This window comes from Parasteatoda tepidariorum, chromosome 6, assembly GCF_982258835.1.
Source record: "Parasteatoda tepidariorum strain Cologne lab strain chromosome 6, Ptep-v5.0, whole genome shotgun sequence".
In the NCBI taxonomy this organism is placed as follows: Eukaryota; Metazoa; Arthropoda; class Arachnida; order Araneae; family Theridiidae; genus Parasteatoda; species Parasteatoda tepidariorum.
In genome coordinates this window covers 65,466,095-65,490,661 of record NC_141760.1, presented here as the reverse complement: position 1 = coordinate 65,490,661, position 24,567 = coordinate 65,466,095, and the positions used below count along the sequence as shown (strand labels likewise).

At 31.1% G+C, this 24,567-nt stretch overlaps 1 protein-coding gene across 1 annotated transcript in view; it reads left to right on the top strand.

Moving 5' to 3' along the window:
* LOC107439548 (acetylcholine receptor subunit alpha-like) overlaps positions 1-24,567 on the top strand; it is a 60,249-nt gene that overhangs the window by 21,062 nt on the left and 14,620 nt on the right. The window contains exons 2-4 of the mRNA XM_016052182.5: positions 5,484-5,528; positions 15,431-15,540; positions 17,330-17,510. Coding sequence (XP_015907668.1) covers positions 5,484-5,528; positions 15,431-15,540; positions 17,330-17,510 — 336 coding nt within the window. The remainder of the gene's footprint in view (positions 1-5,483; positions 5,529-15,430; positions 15,541-17,329; positions 17,511-24,567) is intronic.

Sequence of the window (24,567 nt, the reverse complement as noted above, 5' to 3'; positions counted from 1 at the left end):
TATTTTTTCTATTGTAATTGTTCACTGATCGAAATATTCGTATAAAATATGCATTGGAGAATTAAGTATCTGATTGGTGCAGTTTAGACTGACTGAGTATGATCAGGTGAACATTATGTTTTGTTGAAATTTAAAGTTGACTAAAATAGAATGCTTCGCTCACAGAATTATCTTCTAAAGTAATTAAGCAAAGATATATGACGTCAAATGGAAATTATGAACTGGATTGTTCGAAAAGCCGACAGTCAAAATTCCTTTATTTTATTATTTTAAAAGCTGAAACAATTTTGCGTTATTCTAGACTTCACTAACTTCATACTAGGAAGCTCTCTCGCTTCTTCTATTTATTTAATAAATTTAGTTTAAAACAAATTTATTCTTCCTCGTGACGGGTGAAAGTTGTAAATAATTGTTCAGTCATGGAATGCTTTCTGAATACATGAAGAATCATTGTCAATTTGAAATAGAATAAAACTTTCAGCGTTATTTCAATAATCGGATAAAATATTCCAATGGTTTGAAATATACTTTCAATTTTGAAAAACAAGTGGGTACAACAACAAAGTGGGAATCATGCTTCAAATAAGCACCCGAATCGTTAGATGGTTTCAAATTGAAATTATATTAAGGTATAATTAAATATCATTATAGTATACAATGATATTTAACTAGCCGATAATTTCAGGCCGGTATCGATTTTTAGGAGAATGAAAAGAATACTTTTACGTAACTGAAAAATAAAATAACATTGCTTTATGGCCATCTTGTTCTAATTAAGCTATCGTTTTAAAACACGCAGAACAGTGTACCAGTGTTTTGCTACGTTTACAATGTGCTACAGAACTTCAGACACCCGTGGATTTCTTCTGTAACTTTCAAAATAAAGAATTTTCCAAATTTTGTTGTTGAATATCTTAGGGGATAGAGCGCTCGCCGCCTAAAAAGAGGTGAACCGTGTTTGAATCCCGGAAATGGTTGGTCAATTTAAATTCAGAACACGGCTCGCACCGACCACACTGCTGACGTAAAATATACTCAGTGGTAGAGGGATCATGGGTTGGAGTCCCCTTGCCGTCATGATAACCACGATAGTTTTTCGCGGTTTTCCTCTCCGTGTAACTCAAAGGCGAGTTAGTTTTATCAATAGGTCCACCAAGAAGATAAATTTCCCCAATTACTTAGGAATTCTTTTGTGTTCTGGATTGAGTTCAAAATTACAAGTGGGCTACGAGGTTTAACATTGGTAGTCGTAAACCCAAAAGTGGGACGGTTGTTCAATGACAATATAGCGTTTCTACCACTACAAAATTACAATTAGTAAAATTCCACCACTACAAAATTACGATACAAAATTCGAGTCGTATTACACTAGTATATACGACTCGATTCTATGTTGGGGTACCTTTTCATAGATGAAGGTTGACATTGTCGATAACTACTCCCTTCCCTAAATTGGTGACCTTCGGACGTGATGTGAACACGCCTACATTGGCAGTAACGACCACTTTGATCTGAACACGCCTACCTCGGTAGTGACGCAAGCTTCGATCTGAACACGCCTACTGCGATGGATGGTCCACATTGAACAGTTGACTTGCTACTTGCGATTGCAGCATTGTCCTCCTCAAGTTGATGCTTCTTAGTCTCGATCACGTACAACATATGCACTCTACTGCTAAGGGCAACACAGGAGCGACCATGATCATGAACTTAATACAGCTCTTACGATCAGCACTAAGAAAGTACGGTGATCTTAATACTGCTCTCCCGTAGTCTCACGAAACAGCAATGAATAAACTAGTGGTATCCGTTCATCGAATTCTATCACAGATAGTACTGTAGTGTGTCTACCACTACAAAATTACAATCCCAAATCACCAGTATATGAGACATGTTAACTCGACTAAAAAAAAGGATTATTTTAGAATTTATAGAAAAATTTCATGGTTACTTTGGTGTGGTAAATAGCATAATTGCATAGAGAATGTTTAAGAATGTTGAATGTTTAAGAAAAAATTAACATGGAATTATGTTTCATGTTAATTTTTTATGTTTTATGTTAATTATGACAGAACAAAAAGCAGCTTTACAAATATACCTAAAATGCACATTAAGTGAATTAAAGAAGATAAAAAAAGGTAAATACAATAAATACAGTTTTACAATTTTAAATACCAATAATGACTAAGAAAAAATCATAATTATTAGGATGATGAATTTAACTTTACAAGTCTTTCATATATGAAATAGAACTAATCAAAAAACGTGAGGCAATACATCTGTTATTATTAAAAATTCTTGAACCCTATATTTTTATAATCATATTGAAATTATATGAAATGCAAAGGTTTTGAAGATTGAAAATATAGAATTATTTTTTATTGCCTAATTTTAAGGAAAGTAAATTGAACTGGGGGACAAATTTTTGTTGCTAAAAGTTAATCGCAACATTTATGCGACTCCTTGTTATAGAAAACGTTTTTAAACATATGCATTTCGATAAAAAGTAGACTAGAAATGTCATTTATGAAAAAATTGTAGCTGGGAGTGTGACAAACCAATCGTAGGCAGATTTAGACTTGAAATCTATGATACCAAATTATCTAAGATGTGTCAAAAAATCTCCCGCAACTGAGGAATAAAAATTGTTCCAAAATCTTATTTAAAATGCTAGACATGTAACGAAATGTTAGCATTAAATAATTTTCCACAAAAACTATGTTTCAAATGATCATCTTTAAATAATGAAAGTCATAAAAAACTGCAAAAACATTGTTACCCAAGTAAAGAAAAATTATTTTTGATTTAAAGAGCATGGGAGATTAGGTACTAAAATAAATAAAATACAGCTTAAATTCATACATGCTGCATAAATCATATTTTCTTTTAATATTTGTTAATAAACATCAGTGTTTCTCACGAGTAATTTCAAAGGATGAATTTCCTTAATTCTTTATAATGTATGGATATTCTCCGGTTTCATAATGCTCTGTCTGTAAATGCTTCAGTTTTATGTAAGCCATTGCGGAAGGAATCTGCAAAATAGACGAGACTTCATGAAAACGCTGTCTGAAAAATATTTAAAATAACTCTCGTGTGCTTGAAATATTTTATGCTCGTACATTACCCAAATATGTATCATGGCTCTTGTGCACCGCAAAACTTTCATACGTGGCATGTAAGCCATATCCCTTGTGCAATCTTCTAGATGAATATAATCTTCTTACAAGGACCAGAACCCATCTTGGCCATCCTCTTAGAATGCATTGTTTTTATATTTCATGTCTTTTTTATGGAAATGACGGAGCTTAACCACACAGGGAGGCATAAATTACAGGATGGCTTAGACATTCTTCGTCTTGGCTCTTATCCAAGATGGTGTCATAATAATGCTGCTATCATGTCTTCTTGAAGAGGCAAGGGCCTCACAGTTCCCTGGAGTAATCCAACGCATAATTCCATGGTCTTGAAAAACACATTTGATAAAGTATTCCTGCAGATATTCTAATATACCTGTTGGAGCTCTGACCTAGTTTGGGGGTAATGGTATCTTACTTCTTTTAAATCTAATTCTGGTGAGGCTTTACATCAAGTATAAAAATACCCCGCATGCCTAGCGCTAGGAAAGTAATACCTATTTTATGCCAGTTTGGGGAAAAAAATAACACACGGAGAAGTTATTTAAACTTTTCCTCCAAAGATGATGAGAAAAAAAATATCTCGCCCACGAGACCAATAAAAGACAATTTATCTTTGACTCTATGTTTCGTTTTATCATTATCTATTTCATATCGTATTCTTTGTTTTTGAGGTTCTTCTATAGAGTTCATTTTTCAGGTCATGCTTCTTTTTTTTCGAGAAATTCTTTATTTTCTTTCGTTTTCAAAAGTTTATTTATTCTTCTTCACTGCCTCCGGGGTTCTTTTTACTATTTTATGCTTTTGCCTTTGATATTTTCCTTGCCTCGGCTTCGAAAGTCAAATATCAGTATTTGATATCGAAGAAACATTCTTAAAATATTCTCCCTTTATTGAAGATTAAGAAAAATAAAGTTGTGATTTTTTCCCCTGTAATTTGCTAAAACTGTTATTGAAGATAAAAATGCAAACCATTTAGGTCTTTCGAAAAATATTTGCTCATTTTACCATTTGGAAAAAAATCAAGAGGATTTTTAGATTACTGTTTAATGCGAACTTTTGCTAATATGGCCACATCATATTCACACACTGTAAAAGATTTCGAATCAAATTACGGTATAAAGTACCGATACTTTGGGTGCGTTATCTGTAAAATCCATTTTTAACCGTAAAATCCATTTTTACAGTAATTTGATTGATACCGTGAGTTTTACAGTAATGTTTATTTAATTAAAATGATTCAAAGATTTTATATTAAATATTTCTGTAAAAATTACTGTTTATCAGAGTTTTTACTTCGTAACATGTTCCTGTGAAAATAAATGTTTTGGTATAAAGCACCACGAATGTTTCCATTTGCACCTTAATTTAGACCGGGATTTTTCTCGGTGTAGAGTAACTCTGACACAAATAAAAAAATGCTAATTTATAACATTTTATGAGATAATTTTAATTAAAAAATTTCATTTACTTACTTAAATGATGTTACGGTATTCGATTGAAATTACAAACGTGACCAAGAAAAAATATAAGGCTTTTTAATTTCACTTTTAAGTATTTCACCCTTGATGGTAAAATGTTTAAATAAATATTGGACGCAATATTTACATATTTTTTCTGCAATAACCAGCAGTAAAAACAGTAAACACTTATTAAATTTTGTGATTTAATAACAAGGCATTCGTGAACTATGTTGCAATATTCTTAATTGCAGTCAAGCTAGCACATTTTAAATCTATATTAACTTAGTGTGACGTATATGTCAAATTTAAGACGTCATTGTGCCTACGTCATGCCCTTTATCTTTTCTGCACTTGGTATTAAGTTAAAGGAAGAATCATTAGGCAGGCTCAGGTATGATTATTGCGGATAAGTCGGAATTTTTAAACTACTTGCGGGTTAAAATAATTTAATAGAAAATAAAATTAGATGTTTATGTTTTTTAAGATATTCAAATTAATATTTTCAAACCATTAATTATAATAAAAAGTCAATCGCAGAAACTTATTATATTAGAATAGGCATGCTTAATGCTTATTGTAGATTATAGCCTATTAACAGAGAATAATATATCAGAAAATGTGATTAAAAAGTCCAGAGACAAATAATCCTTTAGCCAAAGCAAGATAGAGAAATTTCATATTGTTTAAAATCTATTTTAAAGATATAGTACTTTTCCACTATTTACCATAATTTAACATATGATTTTAAACAACGTGAATTTTTGAATCGTGAATTAAAAATCCGATGCTGAAAATAGGTATATGGGATAATTAAGATTGTAGAATATAGTTTTCTAAAATGCATTGCTTCTTTTTACTTAAATTAATTTTTATTTCTTTACAGAATCTGAAGCATCAAGTAATGACAACGAATGTTTGGGTTGAACAAGTAAGCAAACCAAATTTAATAACTACCATTGATAACACTATTTTACTAAAAGTCTATGGCATTAGTTCACACGAATGATATACTGAATTCTATGATTCTCCATTCGATAATGATCTCCTGAATTCGAATATCATTCTCCATTTTTCCGACCGCTCACTGTTTTTTGAAAACTTCGTTACCAAATGTTTATAATTTTTTGATAATTTAAAAGTCCGTGTGAAAGAAAATGGCCTTTTGGAGAATAAGTTAACGCAAAATTTTTTAACCATCCTGATATCATTAAGAGTATTAAAATTAAAAGAATAAACTAGGCTGTACATATTGCGAGATTGGATAAGAAGATACAGTAAAGAAAATTTATGTGTCACTAATCAAAAAAAGAGAAGGCCGAAACAAAGTTTCGACGTGGAATCAAATTTTAGAGTGATTGGAATAAGAAAATAGGCATATCCAGGTCAAAGAATAGGTTGTCCTGGAAGAATTTTCAGCTGTAGGTCTTGGCTTACCCCGGATAGTCCAGCTGACGACGATAGTCATTAGTTTGATATTTTGAGTAGAGAAGGGTTAGAGACGAAAAAATTTCTATAACACGAACAGTTGTAACGAAAAAAGAGCTTTGGGGATTTCTCCTTCCTCAAATTTTAAGAAAATTGTTAAAAATAGTTTTTATTTCACAGTTTAGTAACTATTATTTTCTACTTATTCAAGCTTTCAGCTCTTTTTACCCTCCACCATAAAAAGAGGTGGTTTGGCTGAAAGCGGCTAAGCAGGAGAAATTAGGAAACCCTAATAGTGTGAATCTTTCTGAACTAGTGAGAACTTCAAAATCACCCGCGATCACCCAAAATTGTAACTATTTTTATTATTTGAGATATTTGGATAAGAAAAAAGTTGCGAAAACTGGACTGTAATAAGTAAAATACCCATCAAACGAACAGAAAAATCCATTCATGATTTTTTTTTCAATTCAGGAGGGAAAATCCTACAAATCTCTCTCCTTCTTTCAGATGATCATACTTTAGAGTTTTTTCATCTTTCTAGCGTTTTAAATGTATTTTTAAAGCCCAAAATAATAATTTTTCCTCCCTGAGAAAAATCAAAAAACTCTTGCCTTCTACGTTAGGTTCGCGCGCTTTTCACCGTCAGCAACTTTTTGCTAAATATTTGCATTGTTCATGGGTTTTTAGGGAATTAGAAGGTATAAAATGTGTTATATCTAGAAAAAAATTTAAAAAATAAATAATAATTTCTTTTTTAATTTTTACAAATGTCTAAACGTTTCCATAGTTTCCTCATCTACTTCACCTATTCATGCTTTATTCAACCATTGTTGCTATTCAACTATTCATATTCGTTTGTTTCAAACATTCCTTTTCGACCAAGAGCTAGAATTTACCTTTCCAGCTCCTTAGAAAAAAATTAACAACATTATTTACTTTTTTCCACCAGCGCCAAACCGTCAAATTATAGAAAAGTGAAGGGTGATTCCAATAATTCATGTGTGAAGGGTGATTCCAATAATTCATGAACATAAAGTGAAGGGTGATTCCAATAATTGTTGGGTGATGAAGACCGGAGTCATGTTCGTAATTTGAAGATAATAAAATCAACAGAAATGGCGTAAGGAGTTAATTTATTTTGCAACGAGGTATAGTTTTATAAATAGTTATTTAGTGTAATATACGTATGTAAACGTGTTCTGGTACACAAAAATTAAATCGGGTGGGTAGAGGATGCTTTTTATTAAGATACAATAGACTGCGTAGTGCATCAAAATCACACTAAGTGTTCCAGTTTTATGTTAGGGACAAACTCAAAAAATTTTCCCCATCATATCTTAATTCACAAGCAAAAAAAGAAACTTTGTTAATTGCAATAGGTTTATAAAATAGGTCGAGGGACTTGAGAAGTAGTGTTGTGAAGTTAGGACTATGAAAATTCGATGACTTAGATATGAGAAGATTAAATATTATTAACTTAACCAATAAACAATAACTCAACATGATTACACACATACATAAAAAAATAAAGTTAAAATAATTTCATTTGGTAAAGCGTTCTACAAATTCAAAAGCTCATTATTTAACTTATACATATTTGAAACTTTTTTTTCTTATTTCCTTTTCAGAACATTTTTTAGATAATAAATCTAACATTTTGATAATAAATTTCAGTTTTACAACGAAAAATATCACTGTAGTACAACATAAATTTTTATGGATCTTCCAAAACTATAAAAAATTCAATCTCTTATTCAAAACAGAATACATTTTATGCCTCATGTTTCCAAAATGGTATTAAAATATAATTTATCAAATTATTTTTTTCCAAAATCTTAAAATCATGATCGTAAATTAAATTTTAATCATCAATAAGGTTCATAACAAGCCGAAAATGTTCAAAAATATAACCATTAAAAAATCAATTTAGTTTAATAAAAAAAATAAAATATTTATCTTCTGACATAAAACACAGTGTCTATGGTTTTAAAAATGATCTTTTCTTGAAAATAAGGATTTGCGAGGGATAATAAAATTTTATTAAGGCATTGCCTACTAAAAATCGATAGGTTTCACGATTTCCCGCATTTTGCAAAGGTTTTCGTTTCTGCCCAAAGCGTTGGTAGACGAATTTGAATTTCAAATGACAAGTTCATTTGCATAACTACGCGCACTTAAAGAGTAACTTGCAAAATCGTGTTTTGAATGGAAAGAATCGGGAAAAATCCATTATTCTGAAATAAAGCAATATTTTTCCAAACATTGGAAAAATTTAGTTCTAAGAGACTTCTTTTTTTAAAAAAAAATTCGTTCGTAAAAGTACAGATATTTTCTTCATCCCTTACAGCATCAGATATTACTTGGCAAGAATAATGTTTCCGAAACAAATGGTTATAAAGTCGAGAACATCAAGTTAAAGTTTATGCGCCGCACGAATAGACTTTACATGAATGAAGCGTGTGCCAGATAAAATAAGTATTTCTTAAGTATGGAAATTCAATTCCATAAAATTTAGAGCTCGTAAAAAAGATAGAAAATCTTGTCTGTTAAATGATTAAAAAATTTTTTGTAGATCCTTTCGTATATGACTTAACAGAATAAAATGTTGTAACAACTAAATACATTATTGAAATTTTTAAATATGCCATCATAGTTTTTCTTCAATATTTAGAAATTAATTACTACAATTGTATTTTTATATATATACAAGTATTTCTACATTGCCATATAAATAAGCAGCCTATTTATGCTTATTTTTTAAAAAAATCTGCTTGTGACAGAATTACAAAAATCATCTAAATTACATACTGATTTATACTAATTGCATATGCTGAATAAACTGGTGACAAACTAGCTATTACTAAGGTTTATTATTTTTTTGGTCCGTGATTATTAGTTAAATCCACAGCGGTGCCTTTTTAACACACGGATAGTCAAACGGAAATATTTTGGGATTACATATTAATTTGTAATTAAGTATGATTACTCAATAAACCATTAAAATTCCCCCTGAACTCAATACATTATTTAAAATTTATTAATGACATTAAGATTTTTCTGAGAATTCAGAAATGAATTCATTGCATTTTATATATTTGTATATACAACAGATAGAATTTTAGATGCATTCAACTATAAAATTATAATAGTTATTATTGCATTAGTTACTATTATTATTGCAAAATAAATAAACTGCATTGGTTATGTAGAACTAATTTTTTTAAATCTTCTATTGCCTAAATTATGAAAATCAGCTAAATAATATACTGATTTATGTCAGATTTGGAGGAACTGGCCACGATCCAGCTGCTAGTATGAAATCCATAATTATTAATTAAGACCACAAAGACTCAATGTATAGGACTAGCCAATGACCAGTTGAAGTATTTTTAACAAAGGGCACTTATTTAAAAACACTTGACCACTTTTTTAATAGTTTAAACGATCAAAAGACTGTTGTTATTAATAATGCAGGGCATTTTTCTGAAGCACTTTTCAAGATAAGAATTTTCCTCAATTAAGAAATGAATTATGAGAAACACACGTAAAATAACGCAATTTTCGTTATTCTAAAAAATATTCATAGTAATTCCAAATGTGCTTAAAAAAAGTAATGGAATACTCATGGGATGCATTTTAGACCAAACCGGTTTAGTCATGTGATGGCTAGCAGACAATTATTTAGTCACCATTTGTTATATTTACCTGTGGTCGTTTACAACCATTACTTTTGCTGTTTAACATTAGGCGTCAAAAGATAACTTTTTGGGAGTCATAATTAATTTGTAGGAATATGAATCTCTACTGAGGAAACTCTAAAGACAGAAACATCCGTAATGGAACACAAAAAATTAAAAAAAAATAATTGAAGAGCCGAGATAATGAATGTTTTAAGTTGGAATTTATTAAATTTGAGCAATATTCTTTAGTTCATGTTTCGAAAATAAAAAATAAAGTTCGTGCTGTGTTTTATACAGCAAGATTTCAGTTGACAAGCTCAACAAATCTGTTTGCACTATCCCTCATTTAAATTTATTGTTCACATCATAATTTGAAAACTTTTGAATGTTTTAGTTTGCTACCAAAAGTCGTACCTTCTAATTTTACTTATCAATTGTTCGCTGCCAAATGTACATGGACTTTTCTTTCACTTCAAAAACGCTCGAAGAATGTTTTATTTAGAATTTTCATCAACGAAGAGTAGTTAATAATTTTATTAAATAAAACCATTTAATAACTTAGTAAATAAATCGATATTGTATAATTTGAACGTAAGAGATTTCACTAAGACTAAGATAAGAGACTTTTCTTCGAGAAATTTTATTTTTTCAAACAAATGACGAACATAGCCTCCTTTCACTAAGCTTTTAGTGTTAAGTGTAATATTTTGGAGTTAAAACGTCAAAATATTGAAAATCAGCCACATCTAATTTCTGAATCATTATACTTCCGAAACCTTTTTAAAACAGCGGGATGTACACTTCCCGCCAATTGTATTAATGTTTAAATTTTGAAATGAAGCTATTTTCCCACTCTGATTTGAGCTTTCTTTTTTCTGATAGCTTCAGAAATATTTTAATATAACATTACCAGAAAAAATGACCCATAAAAGGTTAATTGAAATATATTTCTCACACTGAAACATATTTTTAACCATAGTAAGACGAATCAAAGTGAAAAAGCATTAGATTTTTTGTGATGCGGAGCGATTGCACGGTGGAGAGATATTCAGAAATTTAAATTTCGCATACCCTTTTTTATGAATATTGCTTAAAAAATTTTATAGTTATATTTAGTCCTAAGAGCCACGATGGCACAGGGAATAGAGCGTTCGCCTTCCAATGAGGCGAACAGGGTTCGAATCCTTGTCGATGCGAATTCCGCATCCGGCTTGCACCGACCACAGTGCGGACGTGAAATATCCTCAGTGGTAGACGGATCATGGGTTAGAGTCCCCTTGCCGTCAGGCTAACTGTGAGAGGTTCTCGTGGTCTTTCTCTCCATGTAACGCAAATGCGGATTAGCTACATCAAAAAGTCCTCCAGGAAGACAAATTTCTCCCAATACTCGATGCAGGAGTTCCTTTGTCTTCTGGATTGGGTTCAAAATTACAAGGTTACGGAGTTGAACATTAGTAGTCCTAAACCCATAAAATTGGGTCGGCTGTTCAACGATGGTTATAATTATAATACATTTAGTCCTAAGATATTTCAGAAATACACATTTACAAAGTATAGTTTTTGACAAATATCTTTACTAATTTTGATCGTCAAGGGTGAGATCGAACCATAGGATCACTCCTACATAAGATGAATGAAACAACCATCATATCCCGTTGGATCTTCAACAACAATTGAAACCACGTTTAATTCCTGGTTAAAGCTTCAATTCAATCGACTGCGTTATGTCATTAGTAAAACTATTACAGTGAGCACTGATTTGTGAAATTCTATAAATTGCAACCTACGTCAATGTACCAGAGTGGAAGCTGTTTTAGTGATCATTAGAAATGATGACCACTTTAAGTGGGCAGTAGTAAATCATTTCCATAATAACGTCTTTTAATCACATCCTAAACTAATAGACAGCAAGATTTGAAGAATCACTGGATATTATTGATTAGTAGTACAAACAACGTAACCAAACATGAAATATCCGTCATTTGTTAGATTTAATTATTTAACAACGATAACTCAGATCAGTAGGAAAACTAAGGCCATTTTTTTAACTTAATCCGAACTACGCTAACTTATGCTTTAGAAGTATGGGTACTGATTCAAAAAGACGATTTTTGAAGGAAAGATACCCCGAAGTATTTTAGAAGGAGTACAAAATGATGGTATTTGGCATAAAAGAATGAATTTGTAACTGTATTAGAGTTGTAACGAATAAGAGTTTGCGAAATTCATTAAAATGCAAAGATTAAAGTGGGCAGGGAACTTCATTAGAAATGTATTATAACTGTATTAGAGCTGTAACGAATAAGAGTTTGCGAAATTCATTAAAATACAAAGATTAAAGTGGGCAGGGCACTTCATTAGAAATGTATTATAACTGTATTAGAGCTGTAACGAATAAGATTTTGCGAAATTCATTAAAATACTGAAGATTAAACTGGGCTAGACTCATCGTTAAAAATGTACTGCCGACTTCGTCATTAGAAAAAAGAAGCAGAACTGTCAGAAAGGTTTTTGCGACCAAACCGTATGGTGAACGAGATAAAGGAAGTCCTGAACTACTGTATATTAATTGTCTTTTCGAAGATCTTAAAATACTTTAAGTTAAGAACTGGTAAAGGTATCAGATAGGTAAAGTTAGTAATATTCCACGGTCATGATTCACATCGGATTGTCGCGCCATTCAAGAACTATGACCGATAAACATACGCTGTCGGTACTAGAGTAAATCAACGAAAACTAATGTGTTTAATTAAAAAAAAACCTTGGTTATTTCAGTTTTAAAATTCAGGCAAATTCTGCATGATGTGTCCATGTCAGTGACAGTTAAAAAAATAACTTGTTGTAGATTTTTAATTTAGAAAACAGGCATATTTTGACATTTTTGCTGGTTTCTCCTGGAATAAAAAGAAAAATAATCCCTTAATTTATTAAATTAAGCCAAATTAGGAAATAATTATTCTGCATCAATCCGGAAAAATTTTCTTCAAAACATTCACAATAACCAAAACTTTTACTGGATATTAAAATAAAACTAAATCAACCCTTTAATTTTTTCAAAAATAAAAGACATTTACTCCCAGTTTTTCCCAGACTTGTTATATTTCATCCTTCACCTGTTTTATTTCAACGAAAAAAACTTTTTCCTCGAAAAGTTTTATATCGGACATTTGTTAGAACGCAGTTTCCTCAGTTAAATACAGGTTTTCCTCCAACTCAGTTTCCAAATCAACACAACTGAGCCTGATTAATTTTCCGAACTTTGGACAAGCGATATAAATGTAGACGCATTTCAGTAAATAGGAGACCGTCTCTTTCCTTCCTTCTCTTTGGAGAGAAACCAAAAAAATAATTCCATTAAAAGAGCCTTGCTGCGGGTAAAAGGGTTCAACAAATTTTCTTTGCATGTTTTACCAATTATTTTTCTTTTTTTTATTTTTTTTAGCCTGTCATTCCTTAATTTATTCTATGTCTTAAATAAATTATTGCGAAATAAGGAAAGTTTTCGTTTTCTACCATTTTGACTGAATAAAAAGATGGTAAAACCGTAAAAAAACTATTTAAATACATTCACGTAAAGATTTTAGCACGATTTAGTGTTTTTAACGTTGTATATTTGATTTAGATTTTTTTTAAAATATAGTTTTTAAAAAGAATATAAAATTCTATGAAACGAGAAATTTTAACGGAAAAAAAAATTCTCAATCTATTAAAGCTGATGTTTGTGAATAGGGATTTGCTCATTATTCACCATCTTGGTGAATAATTATGGTGCAATCCTGGTGATGGTGTACTATAAAAAGTAGGCATCTTGGAGATTCTTTAAATTCCAAAACCGTATATGAAAGTCTGCTTAAGATTAGTCTGCTTAAGATTAGTCTGATTAAATTAGTTTAGCAAAGTTAGCTGCTTCAGTTAGTTAAGTTGAGTCTGCTTAAGTTAGAAACTGATGAAAAGGGAAATGTATCCAAATAGTCGTGTTTATTTCGCAACGTTTTATACATTTATTTGAGTTCAAAAATATTTCAATTGTAACGTAAAAAGAAAATGATGGAATAAAAATTTTTTTTCATTCGATAATTTATTTCAGAATTATTAGCTGCTTAAGTTACAGTAAAAAATCGACTATGTGGACCACACTACAGCCATCATAATTAAAACAATGACGCGTGCTGAAAGTGCAATTTGTTTTATAAACCAAACACTATTTTTTTTTTCTGAAATTCAAAAAATGTTTTAAAATTATTGTAATTTTAATTGTTTTTTTGAAAATTTCCATCCCTTTTTTTCTTTAAACAATGATTACATGTTTCTTATTGGAAAAAGGAATTGCAATAGGTCATGTTTCGAGATCATTACTTTATATAAGCTAATTCGTCCTTGAAGCTGAAAGTAAAAACAAAAACAATAGTACTATAAAATCACCAAGGCTTACAGCCATTGTATTTTTCTACTCAAAAAATATTTACTTTTGATTGTTATCGACTAAATTATAAATTATATGTGAACTGAACGAAATGCGCCTTGAGTGTTCGTTATAAACACCGTTTAGATTTTTTGTTTTTTGGGTATTAAGATATTACACATTACACACGTAAAAAAATTAAGTAATTACCTAGATTAAGCACTATATTCTTGAGAATAATGAAATTTGCATAACAGCATTTTTATTAGCAAAATGCTATTTGTTTGATAAATGCATTTTATTTACAAACCTTTCTTTGTTGAATCGTTATATGTTGTGCGAATCATAACAACGATTGCATATTATTGTTTGAGTCATAATAAAGATTAAAAAAAAGAATTATTTCCTTGTTGCAACATATTTCTTTGAAAATTTTTAGATATTTTAGCGCGAAATAATAATAAATGTGATGCAATCTTGGGAATTGGTGAGTGGAAAGAAGAGGACGTGATGCCTTCTTGTAGTTAAAAAAGTTAGATATCCTTTAATTTGAAATTTTCCTTTACCACTTGTGCCATATCTTTACTTTAAAATCAAAAGAAGTACATATCAAATAAGTACAAGGGGAGAATTATTTTTCGTCAGATTGATACTTTATAATTAAGATCTACTTAGACAGGTGATTAACACAATTAACACGCAGATGTTATCTTAACAAGTTTGGCTGCATTAATGTAGAATTTTCATTAATCCAAAAGCTGAACATTGTTTTCACACGACTGTGGGAAAAATTAATATTTCATTTTCCCAATATATATACTGTCTTTTAGTTTGTGTACACGTCCATCTTGTACAGAAATGTAGTAATTCGAAACTGCATATCAATAATATTGTAATTAAATTTCTGAGTTATTGACTAGAGAATAAAAAATGTAATTTTTCGTCTTTTTATTTTGTGGAAGAGCAGCTTAAAGCTTCTTTAAAATTTTCGTTTTAATACTTTCTTTTTTACCTTTTTTAAAAATGTCTACTTTTTATATTTATAGTGACATTGAAGATAATTTTAATAATTTGTAAAAGAGAAGAATAGAGTAGTATTGATTTGTAAAAAGCTTTTTAATTTTTTTATCATAGTTTTTTTTAAAGATAACGCTTACTGAAAAATCAATTTTCTCATTGTAGCTTAGAGGTTTTATAAGGATTTCTAAAACTTTTGTGTTCATTAACTAATACACAATTCTCTTTATACCATTTCATACAAAAATATAAGAACAGTATAACTTCTTTACAGGAATATTGAAATAATTATTTTATTTACAGACATGGCATGATTATAAGCTTAAATGGGATCCTGAAGATTATGGAGGGGTAGAAATGATTCATGTACCTGCCGAACATATTTGGCTTCCAGACATAGTTCTTTTTAACAAGTAAGTAAATATACATAAATTTTTGACAATGTTTATATGTGTATGGATTTAGGATGAAATAAAGATTAGGAACTTATAAAAATATCACTTCTCTGCAAACAATAATTTATTTTTATTATTGATAATAATATGAATATACATTTTTGTTTTTCACAACAAAATTTAATGGAGTAAAAAAAGGCAATGGTAATAAATTTCAATTAATATTCAGAATATGTAACTTTTGCATAGGTTTGCTGAGTGATCTACGAGTAACACTAGTAATTTTGTAAATCTTGAGCATTCTTCATGGGATTCAGGTCTGGTGACCTGGCTGGCTTATCTAAGCAGTGAATATATTCGTTTTCTAGAAAATCACTTACTATAGTTTACCATGAGCCCATGCGTATATGAGCCACGACAATTTTATTAAATTTAAGGCTAATTGCACCTCTGAGAAAATTTAAATAGGACGCTAAGATATCATTCCTGAAGCTTAGACCACACACAGTGCCACAGGAATATGGCGAACTGTGCAGCTATGGAGCACACCCAGGCCATGGAAGTCCGCTGTCAAAATGCTTAATTCCTCAGACATTGATGGGTGAATAGCGTATCCAAGGTTAATACTTTTATGTTGAAAGAGAGAACCAGCCAACTTGCCTGGGCAAGCATCACATTATTGAATTGCAACCCATCCATGATTCTGTAAGATGCACTATGACAGGTGTGAGTATAGGAACGGAATCTTGGTACAATTTATTCAAATTTTTAGAATGATAGTTGACACTAATTTCATTTTAAATGGACGGTGATACGTAACTACTTTTAGCCAATAGTAATGATGGTTTTCTAGAAAGTTGATTCAGTTTCCGACTTGTTTAGATCCCCAAATCTCCAGACTTCTACCATATAGAACATGTCTAAATTAATTTGAGGAGAAAATCAGTCCTAATTTATTTTTTTCATGCGGTTACCATTCACAACTTAAAAACGGTCATAACGAACAAGAATAGTCAATTGCCTCAAGAGCACCTAAACTGCCTTTTTTCTGCATGGTACCACGGTGTGAGGTCTGTTTATCTTAAAAGTTAGAGTGACAGGATATAAAACTATGTATCAACCCTTTTTTGTTCATTTTTGTTATCATTGTTTGTGTCCCACACTGAACTGATGGTAAGAAAATGTCCCCTTTAGATCACCGAAGACAAGCCTCACTGGAAGCGATCAGTGAGTGGTAGGGTGGGCCACTCTTAACAGTCTTAAATGACTAAAGGAACGTGGCATAGCACTCTTAGTCCTTTCACAGGTAGCTGAAGAAGGCTTGATTTTGAGCGTAGGTCATCGAGCTACCAAAGAGGAAACAATCTCTTCTGCTAATGATCAAAAGTATGATGAGTGATTGTGAGTTTAAGATCCAACTTATCTTCGGATCATCCTTAATTTTTCCCAGGCAGTCACCGATTAGCCAATTCAGCAACTTTAGTGTGACGTAAATAAAATACAACTGCAAATTTAGTCATTTTTTTATGCTTTGCAATTCCGATGAGTGTTACTGAATCTCAAGCCAGTGTATGTTCTATAATGTTGAAATGCCATTTTCTTGCAATTTGATTATCAACATTAATATATCAAGCTAACTTTATGCCAAATTTCACATAAATTGATAAATTTTTTCTGAAAATGATTTAAAAATCTGAAAATTTTATTTATTTTGAAGTCCGATAAAATCAAAATTATATGATTTATCCATTAATCAAAGTAGTATGATTGTGGAAGTGACCAAATTTAGGTAATTTTATCTTTTCAGCGCCGATGGGAACTACGAAGTAACCCTAATGACAAAAGCAACAGTATATTATTCAGGTGAAATAGTGTGGAAACCTCCCGCTTTGTACAAGAGTACCTGTGAAATAGACGTTGAGTACTTTCCATTTGACGAGCAGTCCTGCTTAATGAAATTTGGTTCTTGGACATATGATGGATACGAGGTATTATTACATATTGCATTCTACAGCAAAGTTACATTTATGTGCTAACTGTATTATTATTTTTAAATTACTGTTTAGCGGAGGTGGACTGAATAATGGTTTAAATTATGATACACTGCGTACCTGTGTTTACAAGAAGTAACTGATTTGATTATTGAATCAATGAGAAAGTCTTAGTATTAACAATGTATGTTTAATAATATAGCGTCAGTAACTTTCATGCACTGTTAGAAGATAGAGCGCTCGTCTCACCTCAGGATTCAATATCCTAGCAGTGGCAATATCATTCGGATATTGTTACTGGTCCCCACCGATCGTATTAAGGAGGAATCCTCATTGGATCATCTTAGATCAATGTTTATGGGTGGTGGAATGAGATTATTAGTGAGAGTAAGTTTAGCCACTTCCTGCAAACTGTTACCAGCATAAGGACTGTTATTTTAAAAAGGTTTAATGACAAAACATTCAGTTATACCTCATCAAATTATCATTTATTAAGAATATCAAAACCTGAAATATTATAGTTTAATAAAATTTTCAATATTGGTTTGGCATATTAGTGACTGGATCACATTGGTAACAGCATCTTAACTCTCCCATTTATGATTGGATGGTTGAATTATTCATAGGCGTAGACTTGTCATTTTAAAAACACTAAAAATTTTTTTTCGAAAAGACTAATTTTTATAATTTAGAATGAATCAGGAGTGTAAAGTATTAAACTCAGTATCGGTTGTGAGGTTAAGTTCTGCTAAAACAGCTTTTTTAAAAGCCATATTACCAGTTGAATTCATAAAAAATAACAAAAATTAGTCACTAAGTTTTTAAATACGAAATTGCAAATATATATATCTTCTTGACTGTTTGTTCATTGCCTGACAGAGTTTTCGACAAAAAATAGGTTAAAAGATGCAACCAGCCAAACCAAAAACAGTGATATCCTTAACATATAAGTTATTTAATATACAAATCATGTATCGTTAAAAGGATGATAATTTCTTTTTTTGTTTGGATGATTTTGTGGTAGGATTGACCTGACCTTTTGTGGCACTTTCCTTTCCATACAATTGTTTGAATCGAAAACTTGGGTCAAATATGAGAAACAAAAGGCATCTAAAGGGCAAAGTAACGAGAGTTTACGATTATCACTAGCGATAAAAGTGGATGGGTTTCTATGGTCTTATTTTTTTTTCTTTTAAAAAAGAACCAAAATTAAGCTAAATTTTTATTTAAATATGTATAGAAAATGATAGCATAAATAATCTTAGGTGACATAATCTCACTTGTTGCCAGTCAGAACGTTACTGACTTCTTTTACATAAGAGGTTATTCCCAAAAGGAAATACGATGGCAGCACTATCAATGAATTAAAATAAAAAAAAATAAATAACAAATTCTGACATTTCATCGCTATTGCTGAGGTTGCAACGTTGGCGACATCTTACGTTAAAACATTACCTCCAACTCTTATATGGATTGATTGAAACTGCAAGGAGAAATAAAAACTGGCAAAACACAAAAAATAGCTCTCTCATTTAATGTTTACCAGAATTACTAATAAATTGAATCGGTAATCCTGCCGGGTCTCCCTTCATGTTGTTAATGATGTTGAAAATCTTTATATCAAACAAAATAAAATGTATTCCCCTGTTACAAGTAATATGAAAAATTGTTGTAATTTTTTTGAAATCAATAAAAATATACCATTCAATAGTGCAATAAAATGAAACGTTTGAATGATGTAAAAATTTTGAGCTGAGATTAATGTTAAAATCAAAAATGGCTTTAGAATTTATGTCTGTAATGGTATGTCACTCAAAATAGAGCAAGGAAACAAAAAAAAGAAGTTTATTCTGAAAATAGGTTTATTCTGAAAATATAAATACCCTGAAGAGCTCTTTATCAAAAGCTTTTAAAATAATACAAAAAAATTTAAACTCATTTTATCATTTTTTAAAAATTCTCACAAAGGTTTTAAGATACACCCATTACAAAAACGTTTACTTCTCAAACAAAAATACTAGCGCATTAACTCTTTAGTATCTTTGGCCAATGGCAAAAAACAAAGATTGACAGTCAGAAATCAAACGAATCAAAAGAATAAAGTAAGGCCAAAGCGATATGAAGGTCGTGCCTAGAGGGGAAAACGATGGCAGGATAGGGCAGAGTGGGGTAAACGTGATTTCGCTGCATTAGGTGCGAGGTTCAGCCAATAAAATCTCTGCTTTTCTTTTTGGTAAGGGTTAATCACTCATAAAGAACGTTCAGAGATCCATTCTCATCCTGCAACCACTTCCCGCGATTGGATTTCCCAAACGTGGTATCACGTGGTTTTGGTTCTCATAAGTTGTTGTTCTTTCTGTTGTCAATTAATTTTTTTGTTTGTGTTTTACGCTATTGTCGCTGTCGCATGTTTCCGATAAATAATACTCTCGCACTCAGGAAGTTGAAAGAACGTGTTTCTTTTGTTTGGTACAGAGTGTCTTGTTATTTATTACAATATAATGGAGTTGTGCATGTAATAAAATCATTTATATATTAAAATTTTTAAGTAAAAAACAAAACAATAAATTTTTCAAATTTTTAATTAATAATAGTTCAGATCATTTTAATCTCTTTCGAAATTGCAGGGAATTAAAAGATGGTTATCAGATATTTGTATGTATGTATATGTTACGGTGAATGACCGAAGTCTCGAAAATGTCGACATTCACCAGTGAAAGTCAACATTCACGTAGTCGCTTGGTGTATGTCCGAAATATTTGCTAAATACCCTTATTTCTGACTTTCGCCGGTGAATGTCAACATCCACATAGTCGCTTTAGTGAATGTCCGAAATATTTATTACATTCGATTTGATATGAATTTATTCGTGGATATAATTTCATTTATTCGATATTTTAATACTTACTGACGATAGATCAGAAGAAACATCAGTGTTTGGAGTATCGGGCCATACATTTACATTTACCCGGTATACATTTGCTCGGTATACCCTACACTGATGTTTTTTTAAGGTTAAGTGCCACTGCCCGGTATACACCAAGTATCGAGCAAATATATACCGGGCAGTGGCACTTGACCTTAAAAAAACATCAGTGTAGGGTATACCGGGCAAATGTATACTGGGCAGTGGCACTTAACTTAAGTGGCTCGGTATACCCTACACTGATGTTTTTTAAGGTTAAGTGCCACTGCCCGGTATACCCTACACTGATGTTTTTTTAAGGTCAAGTGCCACTGCCCGGTATACCCTACACTGATGTTTTTTTAAGGTCAAGTGCCACTGCCCGGTATACCCTACACTGATGTTTTTTTAAGGTCAAGTGCCACTGCCCGGTATATATTTGCCCGATACTCCAAGCACTGATGTTTCTTCTAATCTATAGTCAGTAAGAATTAAAATACAGAATAAATATAAATATATCAAATAAATATAATAATATCAGCGAATAAATTAATATAAAATTGGATATAATAAATATTTCGGACATTCACCAAAGCGACTATGTGATTGTTGACATACACCGGTGAGGGTCCGAACGTACCAGAATGTAATGAAATATTCGATCTTTCACCTACGTATTTGGTGTCTGTCGACATTCACCGGTGAAAGTCAACAACCACCTATTTCGGTCATTCGCCGTAATATATACACGAAAAGATTGAGCCGTAGTTTTTAGCAATAAGAAATAACTTGGTAATTTCGTGCAAATGAATTAATCAAGCAAATGATTATCTTGAATAACATATTAGGTCATCAAGTTATTAGTTCCGAGCTTGGAAAAATCGTCGCAGTTACAACAGACAGGAACTGTCGCTCTTGAAAATTTTGATCCATTGCTAAAATAAGGCAAGAATCGGGAGGGATGATGTTAACTGAAAAATTAACGAAAACTTTTGACGCAAAATCCATGAAAGGAAGGAGTGCAGTAGTAAGAGGAATAAAGCAAAATTATTCTACTTTTGTGCTTTCGAGAATTCGGGCATTGTTTTAATGGCAAAATGGTTCCTTTAATATTAGTTAATGATGCCTAGTTGCTCCTGAAGAAGTGGCAGGACAATGCATCTCCTTAAAATTGTGGGGGGGGGGGATGGATCACCTGAGTAATTTTTGATCTAATGATCGGATTTTTACGCTCTAGAACTTAATCTCAGCTGCTCAAGGAGGTGACTTTAACTATCCTAATTACATGCCTGCCAACTTTTAGTCCTTTCGAGGATAATTTTCCAAAGTGGTTGTAAAATGGAATTTAAATTACAATTATAGGCAGAAACAGAGGTTGTATTTTGAAAAAGCTTACACGGACTACCACGACAGTATTACATATTAATATATATGCTTAATTGTTTTTAAAAATAGTGGCGTTCGAAAAGATTATAAATTAAGTTTATAAATAGAAGGAATATATAGAAAGCATACATTTTACTACCACTTTAAGTACAGGAATCAAATTTTGCGCAAAATACGTATAATTTGGTAGGTAGGTAATTATTTAAATGCACTTTTCTTTGATGAATTCGGACATCTGACCCACAAAATAAAAGGGGTAGCCGCAATCTGGAAAATATAGTCCCACTAGTTTGGTCAGGAGAGAGGTACAAATTTTGGACCCCTAAATGCAAATTTTGATTTTTGCATATTAAGCCATATCTCGAGAAATTTTTAAGCGAATTGAAGAATTTCTACATACAATTATAAAATTCGTTTATCCAAAGATAATTCCGTGCAAAAAAAATACTAGTTAATATTTATTATTTTTACTATATTGTTAAATAATAGTAAATTTTTTTACATTTTATAATATGTAATTTCACTTGGCAAAATACAAAATTTGATCGAAATCGGCTCCTGAGAAATCGAATTCTAAAGAAGCCGCATATTTATAGTCAATTTCTCAGAAGCTATTCAACTGATTTCGCTCTGATTTGTACCTCAACATATGAAATTAGATATTTAAAAAGGACATTAAAAATTGTATACGTTACAGTTCAAAATTTTTCGACTATTATTAAATAAAATGATGAGAACTAATAAATATTTATTAAAATGCATGTTTTACATGGTACTGTCTTTGGATAAACGAATTTCATTATTGTTTGCAAAAAGTTTTCAATTCGTTTAGGAAGTTCTCAATATATGGCAAAATACGCAAAAACTAAAATTAACATTAAGGGGTCGAAACTTCGAATCTCTATCCTGACCAAATATGGGGACCATATCTCCCAAATTGCTGCTACCACTATATTTCAGTTGACAGAACTTTAAATCCATTGGAAAAAATACATATTTATTCAGAGAAAATATGTTTTTGTGTACAATTTCGTAACTTAAAATATCGTCTGCATTGATTAATTAGCATATTTTTGGTCATCCTCTCGAGCCATTAAAATTGAGTCCCAAAAAGTGATGATCCGATCATTGAATCAAAAGTTATTCATGGTGGTCCATTTTTTGGAGCACTGTACATCTCCCCGTGATTATTTAGCCACGCACATAAAAAATGTATCGTGTTTGATATCAAAGTTGTTAGTTTTTTCCTCATTAACATATTTCAGACATTAAGCACGTCGAATGACGCATTTAGCCATAGTTATTAACTATAAAGTTAAGACTTTTCTATCTTACGTTTTCCAACTATTCAAAGAATTAGTTTGCCTTGATAAAATTCCACACATAAACCAATTTGACGTTCCATCTTCTTTTAGAACATAAAGTTTTCAAAAGAAAGCGTTTTTGAGCACAGGCTATGGACAATGTCCGGATAATGACCGGCTATAGACAATGATCTCTATTCCTACTGTTTACCGTTTAGCTAACGGGAAAAAAATATCGTCGGCCGTGGTGCTTCTGCACAAACTTTTCGTGACCAGACATAAATAGTTCGCATCGAATCCCAATTCTTCACAATTACAGCTCAGTACCACAATTACTGAGCCATCGAAGTTGAATTTAAATGTATTTTTGAATCTAAATATGTCCCCATGCCTTCGTTGTAATATAATCCCTTTTTTCAATCTCCAGTCGCTTAAACACACATGAAAAGTTAGTTAATTTCAAGTTTTGGGGGTACTATAAGCAGTTTGAAAAAATATGACATTTATGAAATTATGTCGTTTTTATCATGGCTTAGAGTTCTGGTCAGCACTTGAACCTCTAACTACGACACCAAATATTCTTCCGTAATGACAAATGTCATATGTATGCCGAATGCTGTTGAATAATCAATCTTCTCTTGGCAAGCCAAGGTGATTATTTAATTTAAAAACTAGTTTAAAGTTTTTAACAAGCAAATTCCATCTTAGAATTGAATGACGAATACGAAACTAAATATGTATTTACAATCTATGTATTGGGGTTAAACTCAAGTTAAAAACAATAAAATTTTATGCTACAGAAAACTATGTTGTCTGATTCAGCCAATCAACGGCGTTTTGGACGTTTCTATTCTTAAAGCTTGGAGTAGTTTTTATTTGTAGATACTTAAAAGAAAACAGCGTTAAAGTTTTTCCATTAAATGGTTTCTACTAGAGCAATGAAATTATTTTGTCACATTAAAAACAATTTGAACTCTTATTTCAATATTAGTTATAATATATATTTATTAAGTTTCAATCCTCAATAAAGTTCAATTAGTTCAAGTCGTTTTCTTAGTTTTCCTAATTAAATTTCCAGTTAATAACCAATCTAAACAACGTAAATCATTTGCTTAAATTGATGTTCGTAAATAAATCAACTTTAATCCTATTTCCTAGTAATTGCAATTGAAGTAAAAAAGAGCTTAAGCGTGTCTATTTTTGAATATTTGTAAGTACCAACTAATCTACTTTGTGTTTCTTTTAATGTAAATAAGTAAAAGTAATTATCCGAAACACTTCAGTTTAGTAGAACTTAACTAATTATTTTTGAAACACTACCAAAAAAAAAAAAAAAAAAAAAAAAAAAAAAAAAAAAAAAAACTAAGTATTTCTTAGAGAGTCAATCAATACCAACAGTTAAAAGAAGGGTAACAGGGTATAAATAAAACCTATTTAAACGGAAGTATTGCGTGACTAA